The sequence below is a fragment of the Buteo buteo genome, chromosome 23, assembly GCF_964188355.1.
Source record: "Buteo buteo chromosome 23, bButBut1.hap1.1, whole genome shotgun sequence".
NCBI classification, from domain to species: domain Eukaryota; kingdom Metazoa; phylum Chordata; class Aves; order Accipitriformes; family Accipitridae; genus Buteo; species Buteo buteo.
In genome coordinates, this window is record NC_134193.1 from 5,410,240 (window position 1) to 5,435,503 (window position 25,264).

The 25,264-nt window shown below is 45.1% G+C and overlaps 2 protein-coding genes and 1 long non-coding RNA gene across 8 annotated transcripts in view; 2 read left to right on the top strand and 1 right to left on the bottom strand.

Moving 5' to 3' along the window:
* The window catches only part of MAPK14 (mitogen-activated protein kinase 14), a 26,467-nt gene extending 19,515 nt beyond the window's left edge, over window positions 1–6,952 (top strand). Inside the window, exons 9-12 of one of the 2 annotated variants that reach the window (XM_075055553.1) lie at window positions 2,882–2,961; window positions 3,507–3,585; window positions 3,887–4,060; window positions 4,529–6,952. In XM_075055553.1, the coding sequence (XP_074911654.1) occupies window positions 2,882–2,961; window positions 3,507–3,585; window positions 3,887–4,060; window positions 4,529–4,596 (401 nt within the window). In that variant the 3' untranslated portion in view covers window positions 4,597–6,952. Of the gene's footprint in view, window positions 1–686; window positions 767–2,881; window positions 2,962–3,506; window positions 3,586–3,886; window positions 4,061–4,528 lie in introns of both variants that reach the window. The other variant, XM_075055552.1, reaches the window with a different exon arrangement.
* An 87-nt stretch (window positions 6,953–7,039) lies between these two features.
* MAPK13 (mitogen-activated protein kinase 13) lies at window positions 7,040–21,926 on the top strand. 4 transcript variants are annotated; one of them, XM_075055551.1, is made up of 12 exons: window positions 7,040–7,136; window positions 13,543–13,672; window positions 14,052–14,110; window positions 15,044–15,152; window positions 16,210–16,239; window positions 16,678–16,725; window positions 17,658–17,772; window positions 18,130–18,201; window positions 18,742–18,821; window positions 19,299–19,377; window positions 20,602–20,778; window positions 21,106–21,926. In XM_075055551.1, exons 2-12 carry the CDS (start codon window positions 13,643–13,645, stop codon window positions 21,183–21,185), a joined length of 879 nt encoding a protein of 292 aa, XP_074911652.1. In that variant the 5' UTR covers window positions 7,040–7,136; window positions 13,543–13,642; the 3' UTR covers window positions 21,186–21,926. The 4 variants fall into 4 exon arrangements, with proteins under 4 accessions (XP_074911652.1, XP_074911648.1, XP_074911650.1 ...); XM_075055547.1 differs by lacking the exon at window positions 7,040–7,136 and adding an exon at window positions 8,947–9,677; XM_075055549.1 differs by lacking the exon at window positions 7,040–7,136 and adding an exon at window positions 8,947–9,677 and having other exon boundaries at window positions 20,605–20,778.
* Window positions 15,565–25,137, bottom strand: LOC142043858 (uncharacterized). Of its 2 annotated transcripts, none has more exons than XR_012654135.1 (4): window positions 24,877–25,137; window positions 20,003–20,106; window positions 16,886–17,943; window positions 15,565–16,273 (listed from the first exon to the last, which is right to left on the bottom strand). It is a non-coding gene; the product is annotated as an uncharacterized LOC142043858 (long non-coding RNA). The 2 variants fall into 2 exon arrangements; XR_012654136.1 differs by lacking the exon at window positions 24,877–25,137 and adding an exon at window positions 20,294–20,595.
* Between the last annotated feature and the right edge of the window lie 127 nt (window positions 25,138–25,264).

Below are 25,264 nucleotides of genomic sequence, written 5' to 3' on the forward strand. Positions count from 1 at the left end.
TTCCTAGAGATTTTAAATCTGAGCCCATATCCTGTTTCTCTCAGCTGCTCCAGCAGGTCTGTAGGGCAGAAGGGAGATCCTTTGGAGGCTTTGGCCTCCTGGCAAGCTGGCGGGGGGCGAGCACCTCTGCTGGCTGCTCTGGGCTTTGGAGAGGTGCACCCCGAGTTGAGGTGGAGGTCATGAGCAGGGTCCAGTCATTTTCTTACTTTCGAAGTTTTAGAAGTGGCTGAATTACCTTGGAAGGTGTTCACAAAAGGCCTTGACTTTTTTTAATATTAGAGCCTACACTTTTCAGCCTTCTGTTCTACTTCATCTGTCACTAACACAAGCTAATCCTGCTAACTGCTTCTACTTTGGTGTGGGGCCTGAGAGGGTGAAGTGAGCATGTAAACTGATCCTTTGTCAGTGGGGCGAAAGCTTTGACTTCTGCTCCGTGATAGTTAAGGATGCAGTGACCAATTCAATGCATGTGGTGTGTTTGTAGACAAGTTGTTCAATCTGTTTGATGTGGACAGAGCTGTGTTATACGGGGGTATTCAACTGTAAATGAGGAATGAATACAGTTTGCTTAAAATAGCTTTTCAGTGGAGGCCTTGGCAGGTGTTAACTTTCAACATTAATAGGCTGATATGTTGCGCTTTTCATTTTGATTTGTCCCAGCATTTTCCTTTATGGTCCATCATTAGATATTGATCAGTTGAAGCTCATTTTGAGACTCGTTGGAACCCCAGGGCCTGAGCTTTTGAAGAAAATCTCCTCAGAGTCTGTGAGTTTACACTTTGATTGTAATATCTGCCCTTTCGGAAGTCCCAAGTTTGTGTGTTGCCCTCCTGTAGTCTATCTGTAGTATGTGTTGGGATTTATTTTCTGTTCTTTTTCTTCCTTTGTCATTCTTTGTTCTTGGATGGCTTTGAATTCTTATGCTGTGTGTATCTGATCTTTATTCCTCTTACCTCTGCCTGTGGTATGATTTCTTCCTTCCATATTCTCATTTTACTGCTTCGTGACTTTTCTTTCAGTTTGTGGGTTTATACTTCGTGATATATTGTATGATCAGATGCTGCTTGGGAAGTATTTTTCACAGTTAAGAGCTTGAGGCTGGTCTCAATTATTATTTCTCCAGATTGCCTACCCAGGGATCTTTCTTAACAGGAGCAAGTGTGTTATCCTCTGAACACACACACAGTTCCTTCTGTAGTATGATTAATTTCTGAAACATTACTGCCACCATCTTTGTTTTTGTAGCATAGAATCCAAAATGCCTTTTAGGTGCTTTTGTGGCAGCTGTTTCCAGGGCACACAGTCTGCTGAGAATATAACTAATTGTGCTATGTATTTAAAGGGTATTACTGTATGGGGCCCTTTTATCAAGGTAATAGCAAAAAGCTTTCTGCACTCTCCTTTTTACGGGTGACCTCTATTTTCAGCCATACTGCTATTTCTATATTGTTCTAATCTTGAATTGTGAAATTCTGCAAAGACAGTATTAAATGGCATTTAATTTTAACTGTTTCTGAAGGTGAAGTGCATAAAGTTAGAGCAAGAGATGCTGTGACAGTATGGGTTAACAAGCTAATACATAGTGAGCGATGAGCTTGCGTAGAGGTATCTAGCAGCATACTTTAGCAAGTCACTCTGCTGTTTCTGATGCATAATAGAGGATCAGCGTGGTGGAGAGTGATGATAAGGTTATGTTGTACTGCAGCTTATGTTCTTTTTCATGTAACAGTGATGGTAAATGCAAAATGTGAGGTTAGCCTTGACTTAGATTTGTTGAAGGTAGATGTGGGGTGCAAGTTGGAATCAGTTGGTCAGCTTGCTGAATATAACACCAGTTTTAAAAGCCCTGGGATGTTCCACCCTTGGAAAGGTTAGAACTGAATAAAGCAGGTTGCTTTGAGTGCCCTGTGAACTGACCTTAAGGGTAGTCTGGTATTTGAAGTACAGGGGATTAGTGAGAGAGATAAGCTTAAAGGTTGACTAAGTTAAGCGAAAGATTAGTTTGCATACGTAAGATTGAAGTGGTTTTTTGGTTGGTTTTTTTTTTTTAACATTGCACAATAAAAAGAATAATTGCTCTTAGCCAGGTCCAAATCAAGAATCTATTTAAAGAAAAGACTGCAATAAAGTACTGTTTCTACTAATTTTTTTCCATTAGATGGAGATAGCAAAACAAGCATTTGAGGGCCTTTAGTGTGTCACTGTAACAAATTCTGTTTTTCTGCTGCATTACTTTACTTGCTCTTACTTTCTCTGTCTGTTCACTGACATCAGCTAACTCTGTCTTATGCAATGCTAATGTTTTGCTAATTTTGCATTTATTGCCTTCTGTCACCTCACCCACGTATCAAAGTGCATTCAAAGCTGTTTAGAGGGAGGTGTTAGTTGTGAGCCGATTTCACTTTGCACCACAAGGAATTTAAGTATTTTCTATGCAGCAAGAAAAAAGCTGGTAACGAGTGCAGAGGCTACAATTTTTGTTTCTGTTTTAATTTTTGTTCATTTTCCTGAGGCTGTATGTAGCTGCAGCAGCCTTAGAAAATTTTTGAGGAGTAGCTTCAGCCAAAGGAAACGTCTACTCTGGTGGCTTAAAACTGTTGGGAAATGTGAACGCAACCATGTTGTAGTGTAATGCTACTTATGGCAGACAGAAATACTTTCTGTACTGACACTGTTACCAACTGATCAGTAATTCTCTATTGTTTTAAGTGTTGACTAGTGCAATTGCTAAACTCTTCACAAGTATTTGAAAAAATTAGTGGACCCTGCCTGTATGGCTTTTGCCTTGTGGTTTGCAGAAGAGATGCTTTGTATGCAGCTGTTTTCTGTTTAAAATGGTTTTTGCACTGTTTTTAACAAAGCCCTTGACTAGGCACTTAAGATATTAACCAGCTTCAGCAGATCATGCGTCTGACGGGAACACCCCCTGCATATCTCATTAACAGGATGCCCAGCCATGAGGTGAGACCTGAGCAGATGAGGGGGGTTTGCAGGGCAGGTCTTCACTTGCAGTGTTTGCTGCTTCTATAAATGATGTGCTCGCATGTGGCATGGGGTGGGCAATTAACTACCTGCTCTTCAGCAAGATTTTTGTACTAAATGAAGAGTTGAGATTTGGACAGTGTGTACTCAACCACAGGCTTCTGAGACTCGGGAGAGCCTGGATGTGAGTTGGTTTTGCATTGTGTGCCATGTTGTGCGGCTTACCAACAGACACCATACTGCACGCAGCCTTACCGGGACTCCAAGGCAGTCAGCTCTTGCAGCACCTCTTTGCTTTTCAGTCTTGCATGAACCCCAAATAATGTCAGCTCTTCCTCTGCTGTCTTGAGTGGCCTTTAGCTGGGAAGGGTTAATGCTGATAGGCTTAGTAAGTATCAGAATAAGTAAAGAGAAGGCAAAGTGAGGAGACAAACCATAATAACTGGTGCTTCAGGATGATTGAAATGTACTTTGTCTTGGTGGCTGGATTGTATTATACTTCAGCAGAGCATTTATTTCCACAGGCAAGAAACTACATTCAGTCTCTGTCCTACATGCCGAAAATGAACTTTGAAAATGTGTTTATTGGTGCCAATCCACTAGGTAAGGCTTGCTTTTTAAACGTGGTGTTCTTCCTGAGGCTGAAGCTAGCATGTCCTGGGACACCGAGACTTTTGTTTTGTCTGCAGAAGTAGTTCAGAACAGAGCTATGTATCATTTTCAAAGTTTACAAAGTATGTGTGGGCTGAGGGTATAAGAAGAAGAAATTGTGGATGATGGTTGGGTCTTGAGAAACTACAGATTCCTCATATGTTGGGCTTTTACAAACTTACGTTTCAGAATAAAGTGTTACACAGCTCACAAAATGTAAAATCCTTTCTTTTCCATTTTGGTGCTTTTGCAGCTGTGGACTTGCTAGAGAAGATGTTGGTACTGGATACAGACAAACGAATTACTGCAGCAGAAGCGCTGGCTCATGCCTACTTTGCTCAGTATCACGACCCAGACGATGAACCAGTGGCAGACCCCTATGACCAGTCTTTTGAAAGCAGAGAACTTGAGATTGAAGAATGGAAAAGTGAGTTTGGGGGACAAGAGAGGGAGCCAGCTTGCTTCCCTTGTGGTCTGTTCTATAGCTGCGGTTTAACTAAGCCATGGTAGTTAGAGAGACAAACTGATAAAAATGCGGGCATCCTGTTCATTCTGAGGTCCTTATACTGAGTGAATCTATAATGTGCTGTGCACATAGTTAGCATAATCCCTGTAACGAATTATTACTATGAGCATACAAACATGTAGGTGACATAGTTGCTCATGTCTTTTATGTTTTCAAACTTATTCACATGTTCTTAATGCTCTGGAAGTATCTTTTATTGTGTATGTTAGTCTCTGAGAATGGTGTAACCATTCTTTTTTTTCCTTCTTCTTAATTAAACCATGGTTTTCATTTAAAATAGTGTTAGAACCTTTAAGATTGTTGCAGATTTTCTTGCATGCAGGATGTCTTCAGTACTGCCTATTAAGTTTGTCATGCTTTTCCCACCAGGCCTGACTTACGATGAAGTAATTAGCTTTGTGCCACCACCGCTTGACCAAGAGGAGATGGAGTCCTGAGAAACTGCTCTCTTCTGTTTGTCCCACTTCACTGTGAGGGGAAGGCCTTTTCATAGGGACTCTCCAATTCGTTCAAGTGCCTCGTCACAACAATATTCTCCTTGGTGGAGGGGTTTTGTGTGTGTTGAATTGGGGAGGGTGGGGGGAGGGAAGAAAGCTGAGTCTATGTAAACATGCTGCATGCTCTCTTGTATTCTGTGTACAGCCTGGGGCAAGCCTCTGAAGACCTGTTCTGACTGCTCTTCAGTCCTTCCAGAGTAACAGTGCTCAACCTGTTTGCACTGCTGGGGCGAGGTGGGGAAGCTGACGTTTAAAGTTTGGTTACAATCCTTGCCATTTATCAATTCTTCTACAATTAAGTAACCTCAAAATAATGGAAGTTGTTTTATAGGCTTAGAGAGTCCTCTGTTTTCCTCAGGACTGAAGGTGGGATTGAGGGATGTCCTTGTTCAATGCCAGATGGCTGATTTACGTCCAGATCTTCCTGGTACAGCAGAATGTACAGGCCTACTAATGTCTGATTCTTGGAACATGAAAAGGTTTTGTTTGAAACTGTAAATATGTTTGTGCCTTAAATGAATGGGGAGAGAGGGGAAAGGAAGTCTGGAGTGGAAATCTCTGACCCACTGTTTTTCAGGGTGAAGGCCCCCAGATAGCCAGGCATGAACTCGATGTAATCAGGAAATAACTTTCTGAGGCAACAGCCTCTACGCCTGGATTTGAGTATTCCTGTTTTTTTTCCCTCTTCCCCTCCTCTCGTTCTGAGGCTTCCCAGCATTAGCTCCCACGAGACAGAGGCTGGAGAAGATTCTTGCTAGCCACACATTTGTGTATTTTGTTCCTTAAAAGGTGGGGTGTTTTTGCATGTCGTAGCTGTATGTGCATGTAGAGCTGCTTGATTTTTGTCATTACTTCTTGGGGATGGCACTAGGGCAGTTAAATCGTCGGTGAACTATTTTACTGAGTACCTCAGCCAGTGCCGTGAAATCACAGCATCCTTCCTCTTGTGCTGCAGCTCATTGTGAAATACCTGCCATTCTGGAGGCTTTGGCAAGGAAAGGATAAAATATACGGCATAGAAACATGCACCTTTTTCTTTGCGTTCTGATCTTCTGGCTTCAGAGGAGGAGAGCTTGGGATGGAGGGTTTCTTGTGAGATCAAATGTAAAAAATGTTCTTCAAAGAAACAACCGTGGATCTTGTGCCAGAACTTAACTTATTTCCTGAAAAGAATTTTTTTAGAAGTATTGGAATCCAAAGCAAAGAAATAAGCATGCATAAAACCACAATCTCCCTTTTACTGTCTATATCTATAAATATAATTATTTATATATATAAAAACCTGACATTTACTAGAGGTTTTTTTACCCTCTCAGATAAGAGCTTCTTGGCTGTTTTTTAGCAGATTGATCTCTGCCTGAGGAAACATGAAAAGCGAGTATGTTTGAATACAAACGTGGTTCAAATATTTTGTATTTTACAGGACTCTGTGTGAAATGAAATGCCCAGAGTTAGAGACTGGCAGGAGGGAGGTTTCTCAGCATGTTTGTGTGCTAGAACTGTACCTGGGGAGCTCAGGAGCTGGATTTTAGGATTTGCGGAGGAGACGTTTTTAGACATCTGTTTGTTGCAGGCATCCTGTGTGGGCAACATACCTGTGTATGTGAGGAGAAAGGCTTTTGCAGTATTTTGTATTCTTGTTACCTATGGGACAGAGAGGAACTGTTTGTAGTGTTTTTACCCCTTGTTTGAAGAGGCGGCACAAAGGGATGGGACATGGATGACAAAGCCATTGATTCTTCCTAGGCTACTTTCCAGTGATCTCTTCAGGTCAAACACTTAATAAAGGTCTGGGGTGAGATGAAGAGAGCAGTTATTTCACGCTCTGGGATAAAACTTGCCTCAGACCAACAAAATCAAGACAGAAAACCTCCCTTTTCTGCTGGACCAGCAGTCCAGGTATTCAAATGAAAATGTAGATATACTATGTAAACCTACAGCAAGATTATTTTTATCAGCCATTTTATGTGTAGATGCTACAGTGTGATTTCATGCGGAAATATTGCTAAAGATTTTTAAAAATATAGACGTTGTGTGTGTGCGTGTGTGTGTGTCTGTGCGTGTGTGTGAGTGGGAATGTTTCATTTGGAGTCCGTACTCTAACGGGAGCCCGCGTGGCATGCACTCCCTACCTTCAGTGCAATGCTGTTCGGCTGCCTGCAGCCTGAACAGGGGGACGCACTTCAAAGAAGAGATGATCTGCTATTTTGTTTCTATCCATGAATTTTGCTGTAATTGGTTATGCCAGATAAGATGTCACAATACCACTGGTTAAAAATAAAACCTATTTTTCAGATTTACTGCGCTGATGGTACTTAAAAAGCTCCTGCACTAAAGGGTTAGTTTTAGCACGGTGTGAATTTGAACTTCTCCCTCGTGCCGTGTGGGATCCTGTCTGTGATGGTTGGGGCGGGGGGGCCAAGGTCGCATGATGTGTTGACTGACCACTGACACTGGGCTCCTGTCCATATTTGTCCCAGGTGATTTTTTTGCTATGAAACTAGCTTAAGAGCTTGACCATGAGTACTGGACACAGAAGAAAATACTTTTATTTTCTGTTTAGTATAGGGAAGCGCTTATTCAACACAATAGACCAGCGTTCTGCTATTTGCCCGGACCTGGGACCCTTCCCCAGTAGTACTGCTTTGTGTTTGTTTGCTATTTAAAAGTGATTTTTTTCCTCTTCAGCTGCCATCTAGTTGGTGGTGGAAGGGTGTTTATGGGAGCAGGAGCATCGTGGCTCTCTGTAGTGGAGATTTTCCGACTTTTGTTATGTATCGGTGCCGTTTGCTCGGAAGAATGATTGACCAAAGCTGTGCTCTTCACACTAACAAAAGCCTTGGTAACCAAAGTTCCCAGGCCTTGATAAACTGGCCTCGATAAACCGAGGTGGTCCGTGTTGATCCAAGTCAGGTAGCTGACACCCACAACCTGTATGCTCCCCTGTCACAGAGCTGTGCAGCAGCTGATTTGAGTAAGTACAAAGAAAAGTGTAGGGGTGTTCTCTTAGCTGTGCGGAAGCTGCCTTCCTGCTTGTTTTCACCTGCTTGCCTTGGCACAAATTGAGAGGAGAGGAGGAAAAAAGCCTGAAGAGGACCTGTCAGTTACTGTTTTCTAGGAGAAAAAAAAAATCCCCCAAACCCAAGACAGACAATTCAGAATGTGCTCGGTTACAGTATATCCTGGTTAGCAAAAAAAAACCCCAAAACAACACACCCCACTAAAATCAGTGAGAACTGAATTGGGGAAAAAACCAAACTACACCTACAAAATCGAGTTAGCTAACTCAAGGTTTCCTATTTGATTTGAATCGGTCACTTGAATTAATTCACCTTTCTACAGCCAAGACATGCCCTAGATATTTAGAACTCCTTAATTGTGCGCTGATTACCTGCGTGTGCACATGTAGTTGAGCAAGAGTTGTGTTCATAAAATAACAAATGAGTTACATGTTTGCTTATGTACTGGGAGTTTTTGCTGTGACACCTCTTGCTCACAGGTGTATTTATAGAACCAAGCCAATCGTCGGTTTATTTCCTGACTGTGCTGTTGCTATAGCCAGGGCTTATTTACATGTATCTGCATAAGCAAGGTTAAAAAATTCCCATAGCACCTTTTCCCTAGTTTGTGTTTTATAAAGCAGCAGACCTTACCACAGCTATCTGAAGAACGAAAGGGCCAAGGCTAGTATGTATTGCGGCGGTTGCCTGTAAGCAGGTAGAACGACTCTTTTCCCAAAACCCTGATGGTGCTTTTTCTGTAATTCCTATTTATCAGGTAACTTCGCTCTAATCCTGCTGCACAGACGTGCTCAGAGCAGGGACAGCTTTGCAGATGACACGTATGGAAGGAGGAGAGAGGCTCTGGGCAGGGTTGAGGGCCAGTGGGGTAGAGCACAGTGTAAGCAGCTGGGCTGGCTCAGTAAGGTGCAGCTTAGTCACTTCCTTTGGGAATTATGTAGGATACACCTACCTCCTGTGTGGGAGCCCCACCTGAGCCTCCTAAAGTTGGAGCAAAATGTCGAGGTGTTCGCTGCTTACCAGGAACGGACCTTCTCGCGGGCTGGGTTTGCCGCTCTGGCCTGGTGACGGGAGACACAGCAGTGAACTTGGGCTTTGTGCTGTCAAGAAGACTCGAGAAGGGGTTAGACCTGCTGCAGGAGATGAAACCAGACCCAGCAAAGTCTGGGGCACAAACAGTTCTCGGGATGGTCCCATCTCGCAGCTGCTCCTGAACCTCCTTGCTGCTGTCACCTGGATGAAGGTGGAGAACCTCAGTCTGCTTTCACCGCATCCCCACTCTGCTGGGAAGCCAGGCTTGGGAGAAAATCACCGTCGCTTCCTTGCTCTTCTGTGGATGTAACACCCTGGAGTCCTTCGTCACAAGCCTGGAGCTGTCCTCCATCAGCTGGAAAGAAGAATGTCCTCGCGTGTCTGACGAGGCGCTGTGGCTTGTCCCCCAGATTCCCTGGCTCGACGAGTCCTTAGTCATCCGCTTGTTCAGAGCAGGGACTTCACGAGACCCCCTGCGAGCCCCACGAGGACATTTCTCGGCTGGTGGCCCGGTGGAAGCAGGAGAGTGAGAGCTGTAGGTGACGGTGGGGCTCGTGGAGGTGTGCCTGCCGCGGGGCTGGGTGCTCAGCTCCTGTAGCAGAGTGCAGAGGCACCTGTACAAGAGCGAGGCGTGTCGGAAAACCTGATGCCTCACCTCCGCCAATGTGGAGGCGGAGGGAGGAGGGCCCAAAGACATGTCCCTTCACGCTCGCAACAGCTGAAAACGGAGAAGGAAACTCGCTAGAGCCTTTTTTACCAGCGCAGGAGGCCTCGCTGTCCCACTCTCACCTCAGAAGCCCTCCCATACGCCAGTACTCTGGGGGGGTGGCAGTCCCGCACCCGCTGGGCGATGAACATCGCAAGGAGAAGAGGCTTTTACAGACAGGAGGTGAACAAAACCCTCTGGGAGCTGCCCAGGAGATACACATCCCTCCACCCGGTGGGGTCCGGAGCCTACGGCTCGGTGTGGTGAGTGGGGTCCTGCCTGCACCCCAGGCAGCGGCACGGGGTGAGCTGGGGGTGTTTAAAGCATCACGCCGGGCTTGAAACGAGGAGGTGCTTGTCAGCACCCCTCCATTAGGAAAGGACATTTGCATGTGTGATGAAGGTGGTTTGCCTCCCGCTTCAGCACGGGCAGCGGGTTGGAGGCTCAGTCGCTTGAAGAAACGGAGATGTTTCTTCCTGTGGTCGCCCTGGGTGGGCAGAGGGGAGCGTTTCCCATCCGAGCTCGCCTCGGCGGGTGTCCTTAGGCAGCGGCTCGAGGACCAGGTAGGCGTAGGCAGGGCTGGCCGGTGCAGCGAGGCAGCTCGGGGGGTCACTTTGACATTGGGGCTCAGGCAGCTTTTGAGCTGCCTTGGTCTCAAGCTTGCATTAAGATTTCTGTCTGGCAGCAAAAGGGGTGGAAAAAATACCTGTGTGTGCAAAAGCAATTTGTAGATGATGATAGAGGTGGGTACTGGAACAGGGGTGGCTGCAGCATGTCCTCTGCAGCGTGTCCTTGCTGCTTTAGTCCAAGGCAGCTGATGCTGGGCTGTGTGGGGAAAGGAGCTGGACAATATGACCCCCACCTTGATGCTGCTTCCAGCTTGAAATCATAAAATAGATAGATCAGTAACAGATTGGGACTTCCTTCCTGGCTGATGATAATCCTCAACCTACAAGAGAGCAGCACGAGCTGCTGTTAATTAATCAGTTGGGCAAAGGTGCCTGTAGCGAGAGCAAGCAGAAGTCAGAACTTGCTTGGTTTACATTGGCGAACCGGAGGAGACGGGCGACTTTTCTGAAAGGTTAAATATGAAGCAGCCCATTGATAGGATCTGAACGGAGCCCTTGTTTCATAATACACCGAGCTAAAAAAAAAAAAAAAAAAGAAGGTGTGTCCCCTTTTGTAGGCGTTGGGCAAAGTCTATCTGAGGGCTGTCACGGCATGGATCCTGAAACCCTGGGGCCCAGGTTCTGTCCTTGTCCCCTGGCTGCCTATTTACAAAGGGGCACCAGTGTTTCCTTTCCCCACTTTGCTGTCCTGGTGCATTTAAGCTTCTGAGATACTTAAATGAGTCCTGCAAAATCAGGCAAGACTAAATTTGACTTTTTTAGTATTTCTACAGCGTTTTCTGTTTTTTATTATAAAGGAAAGCTGGAAGTCTAAAAGAAAATAGAGAAAGGGTGAAAAAGGGAAAAGGGAAGTCCTTGCAAAGTTTCCTTGCCCAGCAGAAAAAAACCAAACAACAATAAGACAAATTTTTTACTGGTCCCAGGGAAAGTCTCGGCTGCTCTGGAGGTCTGGGGAGGGAGGGTTGGGTGTTACAACAGCCCCAGGGTCGGGGGCGGAGGGGGGGGGGGGGTTGTTGGTATCGCAGGGACAGTGCTCAGCAGGGAGGGCTTGGTGCCGATTCCTGTACAAAGCAGAGGTGGAAGCATGTGCAGTTAGGATTTGCTGTCCTCTGCTGGGAATTGCTGGGAAGCTTTCCTATCGCAGCATTATTTGGAGCTGCTGGCTTTTACACCTCCTTGAGCAGCTGAGAAACTAAGTTAGGAAAAACAGCAAAGATGTGTTTCGGCCCTCATTAATTTTGCCAAAATCTGTAGTGATTTGGCTCCTACCTGAAGGGAATTGTGGAATAAGAGTCTTCTGACCCTTCCAACACTGGTCTTGCTGGTCTCTGCCAGCCAAGGAAGGGACACAGCTCTGCCTGCCCGGTGTCATCCCAAACTTCAGCCATTCATTAAACCTGTGCTGGGAAAAACATGGTGGGCTCTCCCGGCTGCATCAGCTGAATTAATGCTTAGTTGTGCCTAATGGCAAGGGTGAAAGTAGCAGTGCTGTGTGTGCTGGGCAGGCTGAAGCTCCAGCACCCAACTCTCCTGTGTTGAGTGGTGGGGTTAGATGCTCTGTAGGCCAGCAGCTGGGAAGGCAGGTAAGAAGATGCACCCTCAGATCAGGAAATCTGCCTTGAATTCTGCAGAAGCTGTTTGACTATCTGGTCCGGGTCCCTTCCTCTTTCTTCCCTGGCTCCTTGGAAAACTTGACACTGTGCTGTCCCCTCTGCCGACACCTGCTGAAGTCCTGAAACTGAGACAACTCTTCACTGTCCCCCTAAGATACCCTATGGCATCTTCAGCGCTGAAGCTGCCTCGTGTAGCTTTTCCTGCGCTTCCTTTGCTTTTCCCAGCTGAATGCGTTGATGAAATCGCCATCATACTGAAACTCCTAAAGGATGTTTTTTGCTCTCATCACAGACAACTTAGAGCAACGGGAAGGGACCTTGGTGGCCAAGAGCAGGGAGATTGCTTGATGGTATTGGCAAGGTTGATGATAGCCCAGACTGTCACAGGCTGGACCACAACTGATTGCTTGTGGCTGACAATTGGAGAAAGCTGTGCAAGAGACTTCCAAGATTTGCAGCAAGGAACTGATAATCCCTCTTCGGCATTGAACCAAAGGGAAAGCCACGCAGAGCGGGATATTCCCACCTCTCCTAATGCAATCAGCTCTAAAACCAGCAAAATGCACTGTTTGATTGCGTTATATAGATGGCATTTCCCTGTTTGTTTATCAAGTCTCGCTTCTGAGTGACAGCCCTGGAGGTCACAGTAACATTGCTTTACAGCTTTATGGTACCTGCCCCTCCCCAACTCGGGTCTTCTGAGAGCCTCGAGGAAGGAGTGGTGGCTGGAGCCTGGCAGTCAGGGACCGTGGCAGGGTGAATCACACATCCCTTTGGAGAAGGAAGCAGGGGAAATGTGTCTGTGCAAGGCTGGAGGACGCCTGCAAAGAGCTAATGCCAGCATTCACGTGGGCTTTGTTACCCTGTGCAGCTAAAAGCCGTGGGACTGAACACGCCAATTTATAGCCCTTCTGTTTCCCTAGGAGATGAGATAAGGATTTACAAAGCAGTGGGAACTGCTCTGGAAACCACAGTGCAATTTGGCAGGGAAAACCCTTTCTTCATCTGTTTGCCTCTTGGAGAGGTCAAGGAAGGGCGGAGGCACCAATAATAACCGGGTGCACTGCCACCCCCTGGAAAACACCACCAAGAATCCCAAATTACAGCTATCTCTGCCTGAGGACCTCCCTCCCCACTTCTTAGCTGGTGAAACCTGGGGCTGCCTTTACAATCTGATCAAAGAGCCTCCAGAAGCAGAGAGAGCGTTGCAGGATTGCCCTGTCCAGCCGCAAACAGCAAACGTGACCAGAGGGAATAACACACCAAGTCTTCAGCAATGGCTGTTGTACCATGTTTTCATTAGCTTTATAACACTCTCATTTTCAGCCAGACCTGCTTTTACACAGAAGCATCATCAAAAATCCCAAATGCAGGAGAATTAATTCCAGCAGTCTGTATTTTCAGTGCATGACATCCACTTTCTTTGCTCCAGAATACAGCAAAGGCAGCTGACGTACCTTAAAAGACAACAACCTCCAAGCAGATGGCAAAGCAGAAATTGCTTTATTCCTTTATCTCCATGAGTTAGGGAAGGAGAAGGCAGAGTTAGAACTAATCCTGACCTTTAACCACTTGTGTTTCCCTCTTCTCACAGCTCCATTAGCTCCAGCTCATTTCTGCAGGGTAAGGGGAATAAGGACGAGTTACTAATAGTTTGCTTGGCATTCCACCTAGTCCTCCAAAGAGCACGGGCTGTGGTCTACTGCCCTGGGTCATACAGGGTAACATCTGTGTGTGCAGAGCTCCACTGGGTTTCCCAAGGGGCTTTTCTTTGCTGTTCTGTGAGCTCCAGAATTAGCTCTTCTCTAGGAGAAGACCTTTGGTATTGCAAAATTTGTTAAAACATACTGCCGATGTCAGAATTGGTTTTTATTTGTTCGTCGCAGTTCAGCCATAGACAAGAAGACAGGGGAGAAAGTGGCTATCAAGAAGCTCTGCCGCCCGTTCCAGTCGGAGATCTTTGCCAAGAGAGCGTACAGAGAGCTCATGCTGTTGAAGCACATGCAACACGAGAACGTAAGTACTAGTTTCTCTCCATTCTTGCTGAAACCGGGGGGGTTTCTTGTCACCTGGGAACAAGTCCTTTCTGGTGGCATCACCTTTATTTTAATTGAGAGGTCCTGACATTTGGCACGTGCGGGCAGTCTCGGGGTTTAACTGCTTACCTGTCTGCTGCGCCCAGTTGGCACCAGGCTGAAGCAGATGTGTAATGGGTACTCCCTTGTATTAGTAAGAGGAAAAGCAGCTGCACAGCATAGCAAGGAGTCCTCAAATTCCTCAGATGGAGTTCTCGGTGCTCACCCATGTGCGTGTGCTGATGGAGAGCTGCTACCCAAGTCCCACGTGCACAGCAAATGCTTTCCAGGTTTAAATGTGGAATTCTCTTCTCTATCAGGTCATTGGGCTGCTTGATGTCTTCACCTCCGCCACCTCCTACCAGGGATTCCAGGACTTGTAAGTTTGGAGTTTGCATTCGCTCTGTCTAGACTCAGCCATTGCCCAAGACACTGGTGACTTAGCAGCAGGATAATGGATTAAGCTGAGGTGCAGCCCAACAGACTGAGCTGAAAAGGGGCCAAACTAAAGCCAGACATCCCCAAATAACAAGGAGAATCAAAAGCACAAGTCCGTTCCTGTCATGGTTTAACCCCAGCCACTTGGAATGGGAGAAGTAAACTAAGGATTTTAAAGATCTGGCTTTCTTTTCATCTTGATTCTGGCTGGGTTTTTTTTGTTGGGGTTTTTTTTTTGGCATTTCCCTCAGTGTTGATGGTCAGGTTGGACGAGTCGAGTCGTTTTCCCTTCCCCATCCTCAGGCATGAGCAGCGTGTGCCTGATGGCTGGGTGTTTAGCAGCCTGCAGGAAAAGTGTCTGAAGGTTCTCACAGTAGTTCCTGCTGGAAGACAATCAACTAATTAGCAGTCTCAGCAGGCAGGCCAAAGACTGAAGGAAGCTAGATGCTGTCTTCCGAGGCAGGGCTAGAGAACATTGCAAAGATAAATTTGGGAGCCAACGCAGCAGTTTTGCAAGACTCTTCAAAGCTATGCAAGATGTTTCAGCTCCCAGATGGTGTAAGGCTGTCCCAAACTGAACATCACTTGAGGTCTAAACTAATTCAGGATCGTTAAAAGTTTGGAAGATCCTTGTTCTTACTTGACATCAGATATCTGATTTAAGGGGAGAAGAAAGAGCAATTTTCAGAGCAGGCTGAAATCCCAGCATCACTGCAGGCTATGCTAGTTAGCCAGGAACACTGTCACAACAACTCATCTTAGTTACAGTAAGTTACACAGCCAAAAAACCCCCCCAAAACCAAGTGAGAACAAGGCTAGCCTGGTTCCCTATGTTTTTATTCTAGACTCAGGGCCTTGTCTTACTACCTTTTAGCTACCTGGTGATGCCATACATGCGGACAGATTTACAAAAGATCATGGGACAGGAATTCAGTGATGAAAAGATCCAGTACCTGGTCTACCAAATGCTGAAAGGGCTGAAGGTAGGTGGGTCTGGAGGAGTTTAGTGACTCCCTGTCTCTCCTCTACATGTCACCTCTGGGTTGACCATAACTAAACCCCCTTCCAACACTGTATAGGGAGATTTGGGGGGTTTATGGCATCGCCTGAGAACAGATATTTGCTGTTGAACTACTCTTGTTCCAGCACACATCAATAAAATGACTGCTTGTTCACATCAGTCAATTGGGTATCGAACCAATCCGCAGTCATAGACCTTGCGATGGTTTTTCTGTGACAGCAGTTGTGTCGCTCTTTGACTTGCCAAAACCCTCAGCAAAACTCTGTGTAGAAAGGAAGAGGCTGGTAGCAATGGGAGCTTCTGCTGAATTCCTAACAGAGGCTCTCAGGGGAGAAGACAGAGGGAATGATTTTCTGTTCAATAGAATAAGGGAGGAATACGCTGCTGTAACTGGCTTTGAGAGAACAGAAAGAAATCACTGCAAACCCTGGGATGTAGAGACAGTGTCTTAATGCTGCCCTCTGTAACATCCTTCACCTGGAGCCAAAGCAGTGGCTTAAAGGCATTGATGAGTTCACCTTAATAACACCTTTCCCCAGATTACTGTTATCTTGAGTTTAAATAATGGGGGGAAGAACACACAGGTTTAACTGGTGTGATAAAAGCCATGTAGCCAGTTTTTGCAATTTTGTGTTTTAACGATGAGATTTTTTTCACATGGTTTAACACCCAAAACAATAAAGTTTTCATGTTGTCTACTGACCATGTTCCTCCCTGTGATCCTGATGCCTTTGTTTGATAGTTTGAAGCTATTAGTGTACTTGCTCTAAGGAACTATTGCTCCATACCTCCTCTTCTGCTCTATGCCTCTTCTTTAGACTGGCAATATCATTGCAAATACTGTCAGAAATTCAATGCAGAGATTTCTTTTCAAACTGCTGCCCTGGGGGCCGGGGCCCTGCAGCAGGCTGCAGAGTTGTGTTCTCAGCAAGCTCTTGTTTGTAGCTCTCGTTTCTCTGCTGGAGAACAGAAAGTCTTGTCTGCTGGTGCTCACATTGTGGCTCCTCTTTTTATTGCAGTATATTCATTCAGCCGGCATCATCCACAGGGTAAGTCCATGTGTGCTCTTACTCTGACTTTTGTCTGTTCAGGAGAAACACAGCTTGGTTGTAAAGCTAATAAATTCCTAAACAACTTTTCACTAATAGCCTCATCTGCTCTAAGGTCTCTCTGGCATCCTCCCTCTTTTCTCTCCTACACCTTATATGTGTTTGGATTTGCTCATTTGTGCAGCATTTTGAGGAAACGCGGTATTTTCTGATGAGCTGAGAAGCATTTTATGATGCTTTTTCAATTAAAACTGCTTCAGAAAAAATAGAATAGTAATGTAAAGCTGTACAGTAGAGCGGGCATGGTGTCTTTGCTGTATCAATACTGAACTCAGGATGTTATAGGACCCCATCAAAGGCAAGCAGAGGTTTGGCTGAGGCTTGTGTTGATGCATTGCAACTCAAACCATCTTATTATTCTCCTCTTGTCCATTGTAGGACCTGAAGCCCGGCAACCTGGCTGTGAATGAAGACTGTCAGCTAAAGGTAGGTGTAAAAGCACCACTTTGCAGCATGTAGTATATTGGATTGTGGAGGAACTGCTCTGCCGGCAGGAATTCGGCACCATCATGTTTCCTCTTGCCCTCCGAGACTCAGTTCAAGGCGTTTCATTACTTGGCAGTTGCAAGCAGTGGGAAATACTCACCTGCTGATGTAACTTGCTGAATCAGGGCCCAAGACTTGGAATGAACATCCTGTCGCCGTAATTCCTGCGGCACGGCAGTTCATAATGACTTCCTAAATAAATTCAAGACTGCTGAGCAATACTTGCATTAGGTGAACGATCCCTGAAGGATAACTGGATTCAACCACAGTTACCCTTTGGTTCTCATTGACAGGATGGTTGTGAATCCAAAGTTATTTTCAGTATTGCTCTGAAGGATTTGCTTGCAACTTGCTGGTGCGGCACTCTAGTGCATATTTGCTGTAATGTTTATTAGAGAGAATGGTTCCGTTGCCTGTAAAGGTTGGGTCAAGCTATGTTCATCTCCAGTATTGAGGGAGAGGCCATCCCCTATCAGCTGCAAGGTGTTTTTATAGGAAAGGCTGAGTCGTGGTGGCCTGGGAGCATGCCTCTGCCACCAGGTTATAGAACAACTCAATTAAACAAAGGTCATAGAGTTGAAACTTAAGCTTCAAGAAAGGAAGTGACCTTCCAGGTAGCACACAGCACCGATCCTTTTAGCAGACTCTTCACACAACAACTGATTTTGCAGCCGGCTTGCAATTTAGGTGGAATTAAGACAAACCTGTTAGTTCTTTGAGCCGTCCTGTGGGTGGCTATGGTGTAGTTGGAGCTTCATTATTATCTGATTGGATCTGCTTCATTTCTTCTTAGAATTAGATTCTCACTTGCCTGTAGGATTTCTCTTTTCTTTCCTGCCATTCCTTCTCCCTCTTCCTTTGGTGAACTGCAGATCTTGGATTTTGGCTTGGCCAGACACACCGATGCTGAAATGACCGGCTACGTGGTTACGCGCTGGTACAGAGCCCCAGAAGTCATTCTGAACTGGATGCATTACAACCAGACAGGTGAGCTGTCTTGCTTCAGCAGTGTGACTGTCTGGTGACAAGCCCGGGGATTCCGCTGTCACACCTGGGTCAAATCTCACGTAATCCTCCAGATGTTTTTCTTCTTTATCATCAGTGTTCCCTGGAGCAGAGCAAGTCCCAAAGCTGTCGCGTGACTCCCAAAGCTACTGCCTGCGGGAAATGATGAAAGCAGAGATTTTAGCAGCATAGAAAGAACAGGGGAGGGTGGAAAGTGGGAGTGAAATTTAAATCGGTGCCTGCTGCAAGCAACAAAGCAAGCAACAGCCCCAGCAATCATTGCTGCCTTTTTACTGTCCCTTTTTTTTTTTTTTTTTTCTCCTTTTTCTCTCTGAACAGTGGATATCTGGTCTATCGGCTGTATCATGGCAGAAATGCTGACTGGAAAAACGCTGTTTAAAGGAAAAGACTGTATCCTTTCAAGCTGAACCTTTTCCTTGGGGGGGAATAATAATTCTTGGTGTGTGTGTAAGGGCTTTTATGAATGAAGCTACTGAGAAAAATAGGTGTCAGTCTGGTTTACCAGGAGGGAATTGCAGGGACCCGTCTTTTTGGTGAGGAAAACAGAGAGGACATAGGAGGGGGCCAAGCCACCCTTAGAAATACACCTCTGTGCTGGCCACGTGCTCTACATCAGCAGTCTAACCTTGTGTGGCCATAGCTCCATCCCCAAACCCTTGTGTTTCCCCCAAGGCCACGGGTATACACCCTGGCAGAGTTGTGCCAGCAAAATTATCCGTTGATGAAACTGGTATCCCAGGAAAAAAGCCTTGGAGCTCTTTTTGCCAGGCTAATGAGTCTCTGCTTGTGTGGCTCTGTTGGGTTTGTATCGTAACCTACTCGTAGCTGCCACAGGTCCTTGGGCTTTCCAGCACCCAGCCCACAGGCTGACCTGTTGGGGGGTGTCCACGGCTTGCTCCTAGGCGGGTGATCTTTAACGCAATCTGCCAGACCTAGATCAACTAACTCAGATCCTGAAAGTAACGGGGCATCCGGGAGAAGACTTTGTGGACAAGCTGGAGGACAAAGCGGTAAGAAAATTCACTGTGGATTCAGGTCTCGCTGGCAGAGGTGTGGTGGGGAGAGGTTAACTTGGCCGTGTCTTTGAGATGGGAGAAGTGTTGCTTCTACAGCAGCAGTGAAGAAGAGTGACAGCAGTCTTTTACCCTTGGCAGGGAAGATGTTTCTCTTTGCTAGTGGCGCATCTGATGGATTTGGCATTGCATTGGGAACTGGTGCAGATTGCAGGCACTCCTGGGTGAGGTGCCCGACACCCCAGCAAACCACCAACCTCCTCTGTTCTCTAGTTTGGCCTTAAAGCAGGAATATTTCTGTATCTCAACTGATAATAATAGTTCCTTGCAAACTGGTCACTGAAATGTGCCATCTGGGATGACTTGCTGTTCTCTTCATTTGCCTTGGCTCATCTGAGCCATGAGACCCAAGAGCTGTATTTCACAGCCCCCTCGCACTTGTCTACGTGCAGTAAATTTTCCTTTCTCTTTCAGGCTAAGAGTTATATCAAGTCCCTTCCTAAAATCCCCAAGAAGGATTTGTCTGTGCTTTTCCCCAAAGCCAATCCTCAGGGTAAGTCATCTCCAGTGTTTCTCATGAGTTTTCACAGCTGGAAAGGAGGCAGGCTGACTGCCATGGCTCCAATCTTATTTTTCCTCTTTCTCATAATTTCTTGCTACTTTCTCCCTTGCAGGTTGTGCCCCTGCCCCTCCCCAGGGCACATATGTATGAATTAAAAGCAAAAAGATTCTTTATTGGCATTACAGTGGCGATGTTCTGCTATTCTTAGCCATTTACTTTTTTTTTTTTTTTTTTTTAAATTTTAAAATGACGCAGCCTGTAACATACAGTATTTAAGGAAGAGATAAACTTCTGACTCTCATATCAACAAGCCAGAACAGAGCGGGTGCTGGATATAACAGGATGAGGGTTGGGATGAATTTTGGCTGATATTGGCTTCCAGAGGTTGTTGCTTGCAGCCAAGCAGGTGGTATTATGATCAGTAGCATTTAGGTAAACAAAGTAGCTCTTCTTTGTTCATTATTATTTCCCAGCCCCACATTTAAGGCATCATAGGTTTTAATAAAGTGCCAAGAGAGCCCCACAGTCCACTCCAGTAATTTTTTTATTTTATTTTTTTTAGACTACAGCTTAGATCCTAACTGTTTGTTGAACACCTGGATCTATCGATACTTACCAGGCAGCTGAGATGTGGAATTTTCAGGGTAAAAATTGATCTTTTACAAGCAGCTCTTTTCCCAAGTAGATTAGAGGTGAGAGTGAGCAAAACTCTTCTAAAAGCTGAAAGGAAGAAAGCATTAAGATGTTAAAACCAAGGGGGAACGGGGCTGACGGACTAGTTGGTATCTGAGTTTCCTTCCTTCCTGTTTACCAGGGATGTATAGATCTCTGTGTAGATTACTTGTGTTAAGACTACTTTGAGTTGCGGGGGTCAGAGTGAAAGCAAATGATTAAAACTGAAAAATACCTTGAAGTTACTGGTTTGCTTTTGCCCCATCTGTGCAGCAAGGCTTATTCAAGACTAATTTGTTATTTCTGCACAATTTACACCTCCAGTTCTGTTAGCAAGAGCTCCCTGAGGCTGCTGTTGGGCAGACTTTGCATCCCCACTGGCAGGAGCTCCACGCTACCTTGGCCACGTTGAGGAATCTCTTTCATTTTTAGGTCTGGACATGTAGTACTGGAAACACTAGTCCCGTCACTTGCAGGCTTCATGCACAGGGTGCTTGTTCTCCGTCGTACCATGCTTAGCCCTGTTGCTGTCTTCTCCTACAGCAGTGGACCTGCTTGACAAGATGTTGCAGCTCGATGTGGAAAAGCGCCTTACAGCAACAGAGGCGTTGGCTCACCCCTATTTTGACCAGTTCCGAGATGTCGAGGAGGAGACAGAAGCGCAACAGTCCTATGATGATTCTCTGGAACATGAAAAGCTTTCAATAGATGAGTGGAGAAGTAAGATGTTTATCTTTGAAGTTCCTGTCTATCACGGGACTTTCCTACCTCTCTCTCTCTTTCCTGTGCACATGCTGAGTAAAGGTGTGATTGCCTGCTGGTGCCTCAATGGTCGTCTCCCTTGCCTTGCTCTTGCTTTTATGCATTCAGCAAAGATCTCTCCAGCTCTTCAGACTTTTTTTGCCTCTCTGCTTTGTCTATCTGTTCCAGCTTGTACTTGCCATATCCTCTCCACTGAATACCTCCTCTCTGCACATATAACATTCAAACTCTCATTTGTGTCCTCTAAAATCACACACTCATGGTTATTTTGTTCTGTTTTTCAAGAGCATATTTACAAGGAGATCTTGTCCTTCAGTCCCATTGCACGGAAGGACTCAAAGAAGCGAAGTGGAATGTCATTATAACAACCAGTGCGGCTGTGGCTGGGATTCACTTCTCCTGGAAGATGGATCGGATTTACTCCACGCTGCCTTGCTGGTGGCCGTCATTTGGCCCGTGGGACTTCTCTGTGTGCCAACACAAGGATGACACTGTGCTGCGGGCATTGGACTTTGTTCTACTAAATGGGGAAGCACCCCGAACAGTTTTCAACACAAAAGATAAAGTTTCAATGAGAATATATTTAAGTGGGAGAATTTTAACTGGTGTTTCTTTTTTTTTTTTTAATATATTTGCCAACTTGAGAGAGCAGGAGTTTCATTGCTCCCTTCTCATTAGTCTTTCCAAGCACAGGTTTTAGTACATTAATTATGGATAAGGTAAAGAAAAAGGTAAAATTGTCTGGGAAGTGAGTCCCAAGCAAAATAATCAGAAATAGTGAAATTCAGCATAACAAGACTTTATCCAATCTAACTCTGAGTGCATCCCCTTTCCCTGAGCAGTCAAACAGCATCCAGCACAGCAAGGTTGCTGGGACGGTGTCGGCTCCAGGACACCATGGGAATCCAGCTGATCATGGGATTGATCTGTGTTCAGAGCAGCTCCAGCCTCTTGCTATACACACAACTCCCTGCTAGGGTGCTTCCCCCTCTGGACAGCCACTGCCTCCTCTTTTTTGCTGTGCTTATTTCATTCCCTGGGCTTTGATCAGTGCTGTCTCCTCCTTATTGCTAGCTGCAAACACCTCCTGGGAATTCAAGGCCACTCCCCACATTCATAGACTGGGTATCCCAAGGAGCTGGGTTATAATCTAATAGTCCTGCTGCCCTTTCCTTTCCCCAACCGTTCTCACCATGCTTATCTCTCCCTGAGCACCCTCTCCCCTGCATCACCCTGCCTGCTCCAGGCTGCCTTTATCTCTCAGCAGGGCTGGTGTTTCCTTACACAGCCCAGTGATGTGACCCCTTATATTCTCATTCCTTCTGTCCTGCGGGAGCAGTTAAACCAGTTCTCTTTAACAGCTGCTCGTTCCTCAATATGAAGAGACATTTGAACTGATCATTTGGAAAATAGTCAATTGCCAATCCTAAGGCTCAGCTCTCAAACTAACTAAAAAAAAGTTCATATACTGGGGGGAAAAAAAAGCAGAAAAGTATGTTGCATGACCAATCCAGCATTAGCAGAAAGAGGAACACAATAATTCAACTCAGTGAGCACAGAAAATAAGTTCAGATACCTCAGTTTCTTAGTATCAGATTAGCTCCTTCACTCAGCATCATTATAAATTGCATCTAAAATAATCCTATTAAATAGAATATCTCACAAAAACTACTGCAGGCTAAAAAATATCCTTGTGAATAAGTGCTTCACAGATTCCTTTTACTGCACTTTCATTGAGGTTTTACATTTCTTATTTGTCTAGCAAATTTTAATTAATTCACCAACTTATTGAGTAATTCTTGATAGCTGCAAGAAATTGGCTTCTCTGAGATGCTCAGAGTCCCCGTGTGTGACAGGGTGGGACTGTGCAGTGCTGCTGGCACTCAGCTGGGGTGAGTGTATGTCCCCAGCCAGCTGTATCCAGCCCTGTTCTAAGACAGTTTCTTTAGTAGGTATAGAGTTTTATACGAGATGAAAAACAACACAATAATCTCTTTTTGGCTCCTAGATGTGAACAAGAAAAAAATATAGGATGATGTGAGAAAATCCAGCCAACTTGCCTGGATTTAATTGCTTTGAAAAGGTGTTCAGATAGCATCAAGATAAGAGGAGTATGATACATAAACAAAGGGAGGTTGTTTTATGAACGCAGACCAACCAGCCAGTCATCTGGATTCTCCCTCCAGGGGAAGTTTGTTCCATCTTTTGGTTCTACAATACGCTAAGTCATTCAAATTTAAAAGTATGTTTTGATCTTTAAAGTAATTTGATGTACTGGAGATATACTGATATCATCTGAAGACTGACATTTTTTGATGCATATGCATCAGTATGTCCCAAGCCACCACTCAAGTACATAGGTGTTTGCTGTAAGTGTTATTACCATTAGAACAGAGGAGAGATGAAGAATAATTACAAAATAAGCGAATGGGATCTGAAAGTGACTGCAGTGTTATTACAACTGTGTCTGCACCTTCTTCTCTTGGTGAGTTTGGGTCTCCTATGAGCACCTAAACACTCGTGCTTCAGAAACAAAGTATAACTTATTGCTGGGGTGGGATATGCTAGGGTGGCAAATGTGGAAGAGCAGGATTTTGGGGAGTAAGGGGACTCCAAGGTAGTTCTGAAGTCTGATACTTTTGTTGTGTAAATTCCTGGCTCTCTGTGATAGCCCTCTTTCTAATACATCTTGATGATCTTGTAGACAATACCTCTCATTAGCCCTTTTGAAATACAGCCCATATGCACTTGTGTGGCTTATTCTAAAGCACTGTAACTGCTAGGTCTTGACCACTGGTATCTGAGGTGGTGTCGTGATCCTTTGTCACTTTTGAGACCAGGAGATTGGACACTATTTTTTGGAGGACTTTTCCCTTCCTCCTTTTTGCTTGGAAATTCTCATTGTTCATATGCTAAACAGTTAATTACCGATCTTTCCTAAATACAATGGCATCTTTGGGGTCTATTTATCCCCCCTCTGCAGTGCAACAGAATAGATTCTTTCCTCTGACAGGCCTTTATTTATTCCTGCTCAAAATATGAATGAGTATGCTTCACTCCCACAAAAAAATCTTTAAATATGTATTAGGACGCCCCCCCCCAACCTGTCACATATTCCTTTAAATGCCACTTTGGTTAATTATCACAGTCCTGGAAACACTAATTGCTAACCCAAAATTTATAGAGGTACTTACAAAAAAAAGACACAGTTTTCTGCTGAGCAGGTTGCAAGTGCACACCTATCTGTAAAGAGTGATTCTCTAATCAGGCATCTACCTGCAGCTTTGCTGATGGATGGAAATTATTAGTTTTCTTGAATGGACTCTGATAAACCTCTGGATAGGTTACATGTCCCTACATACTAATGTTAGTGCAAAGAAAAGCTTGAACAGTAATGGAGCTATGATTCACTCAAGTTCACTACCTTCTGTGGCCTGACAAGAGTCTGCACAGGAGCTCAGACTTATGCAGTTGGTCCCTTTTGCAGGGGTGTTCTGGGAAGCTATCAAGTGTAAGGCTCACCAGCAGTAACCACAGGTTTGTCAGATGTGAAAAAAGTTTGTATACGAATATAGATCTGTTTTGGACCTACGATTTTCCCTACGATTGCAGGTGCTATATCATTAGAGCTGTCTGGTTGCAGAAGTGCATACATAGTGACTCTGGTGCTGTCCAGCTCTTAAGATCTCTTGCCAATGTATTCTGCCTGCAGTTGACAGCAAAACCTACAAATATCTCCAAATTACTGCAATCACATCCCAAATCCTTTCCTGTACGTTGGTAGCAACACACAGACCCACCCTGCAATCCAGAGGTGTGACTGCGGCTCATGCAAGTGTATCTAAACTAGCTTTTAGCTAATGAGCTTGGTATTAATAGCACAGTCTGTAAAGTAGTGAGGAGCTCAGCACAAGTTAAGTCTGCGTATTTACTCAGCATCTTCAGAAAGTTTTTCAGCCTGTGCTGAATCTGGTGTATCTGCAGATCCATGGCTTATTGATGTAGTCACTAGATAGTTCAATGCTAGGTGGGTATGACTGTTAGTTGTGATAATACCTTTGGACTGCAGTGTAAATATCTTCTTAGTTGGCATCATCTTCCCTACTATGGTCAGTCAGGTTCAGCCAGTCCTTCCGCAGTCCATCCTAAGGGACATGTGCCAAGAGCCAAGAGTCTTCTCTGTGTGAGAGTTTAGAGCACGCAGTCCCCAGGGCTATAGAAAAGTATTTGTTGAGAAGGTATATGAATTCAGTAATATCTGCAGTTATTTCTTAACTCTCCACCCCTTCTGTAGCTGCTGAGTCATTTTGGTTTGGTTTAGCCAGGCTGTACGCTTTCAGTACTCTCTAATTTTCTTCTTTGCCTTAACTGATATCCAGTTTTGCTGTACAGACCTCAAATAAGGGAAAACTGCAACATTACCAGAATTTTCTGAGCTCTCATC

What these genes read in the sequence shown, in the direction of transcription:
- MAPK13 (XM_075055547.1), top strand. Translation starts at nt 9,559, where the DNA reads ATGAACATCGCAAGGAGAAGAGGCTTTTACAGACAGGAGGTGAACAAA. An exon ending in TACCAGGGATTCCAGGACTT is followed by an intron (nt 14,111 to 15,043) that starts GTAAGTTTGGAG and finishes ACTACCTTTTAG; the next exon opens with CTACCTGGTGATGCCATACA. An exon ending in GCTGTTTAAAGGAAAAGACT is followed by an intron (nt 18,202 to 18,741) that starts GTATCCTTTCAA and finishes GCAATCTGCCAG; the next exon opens with ACCTAGATCAACTAACTCAG.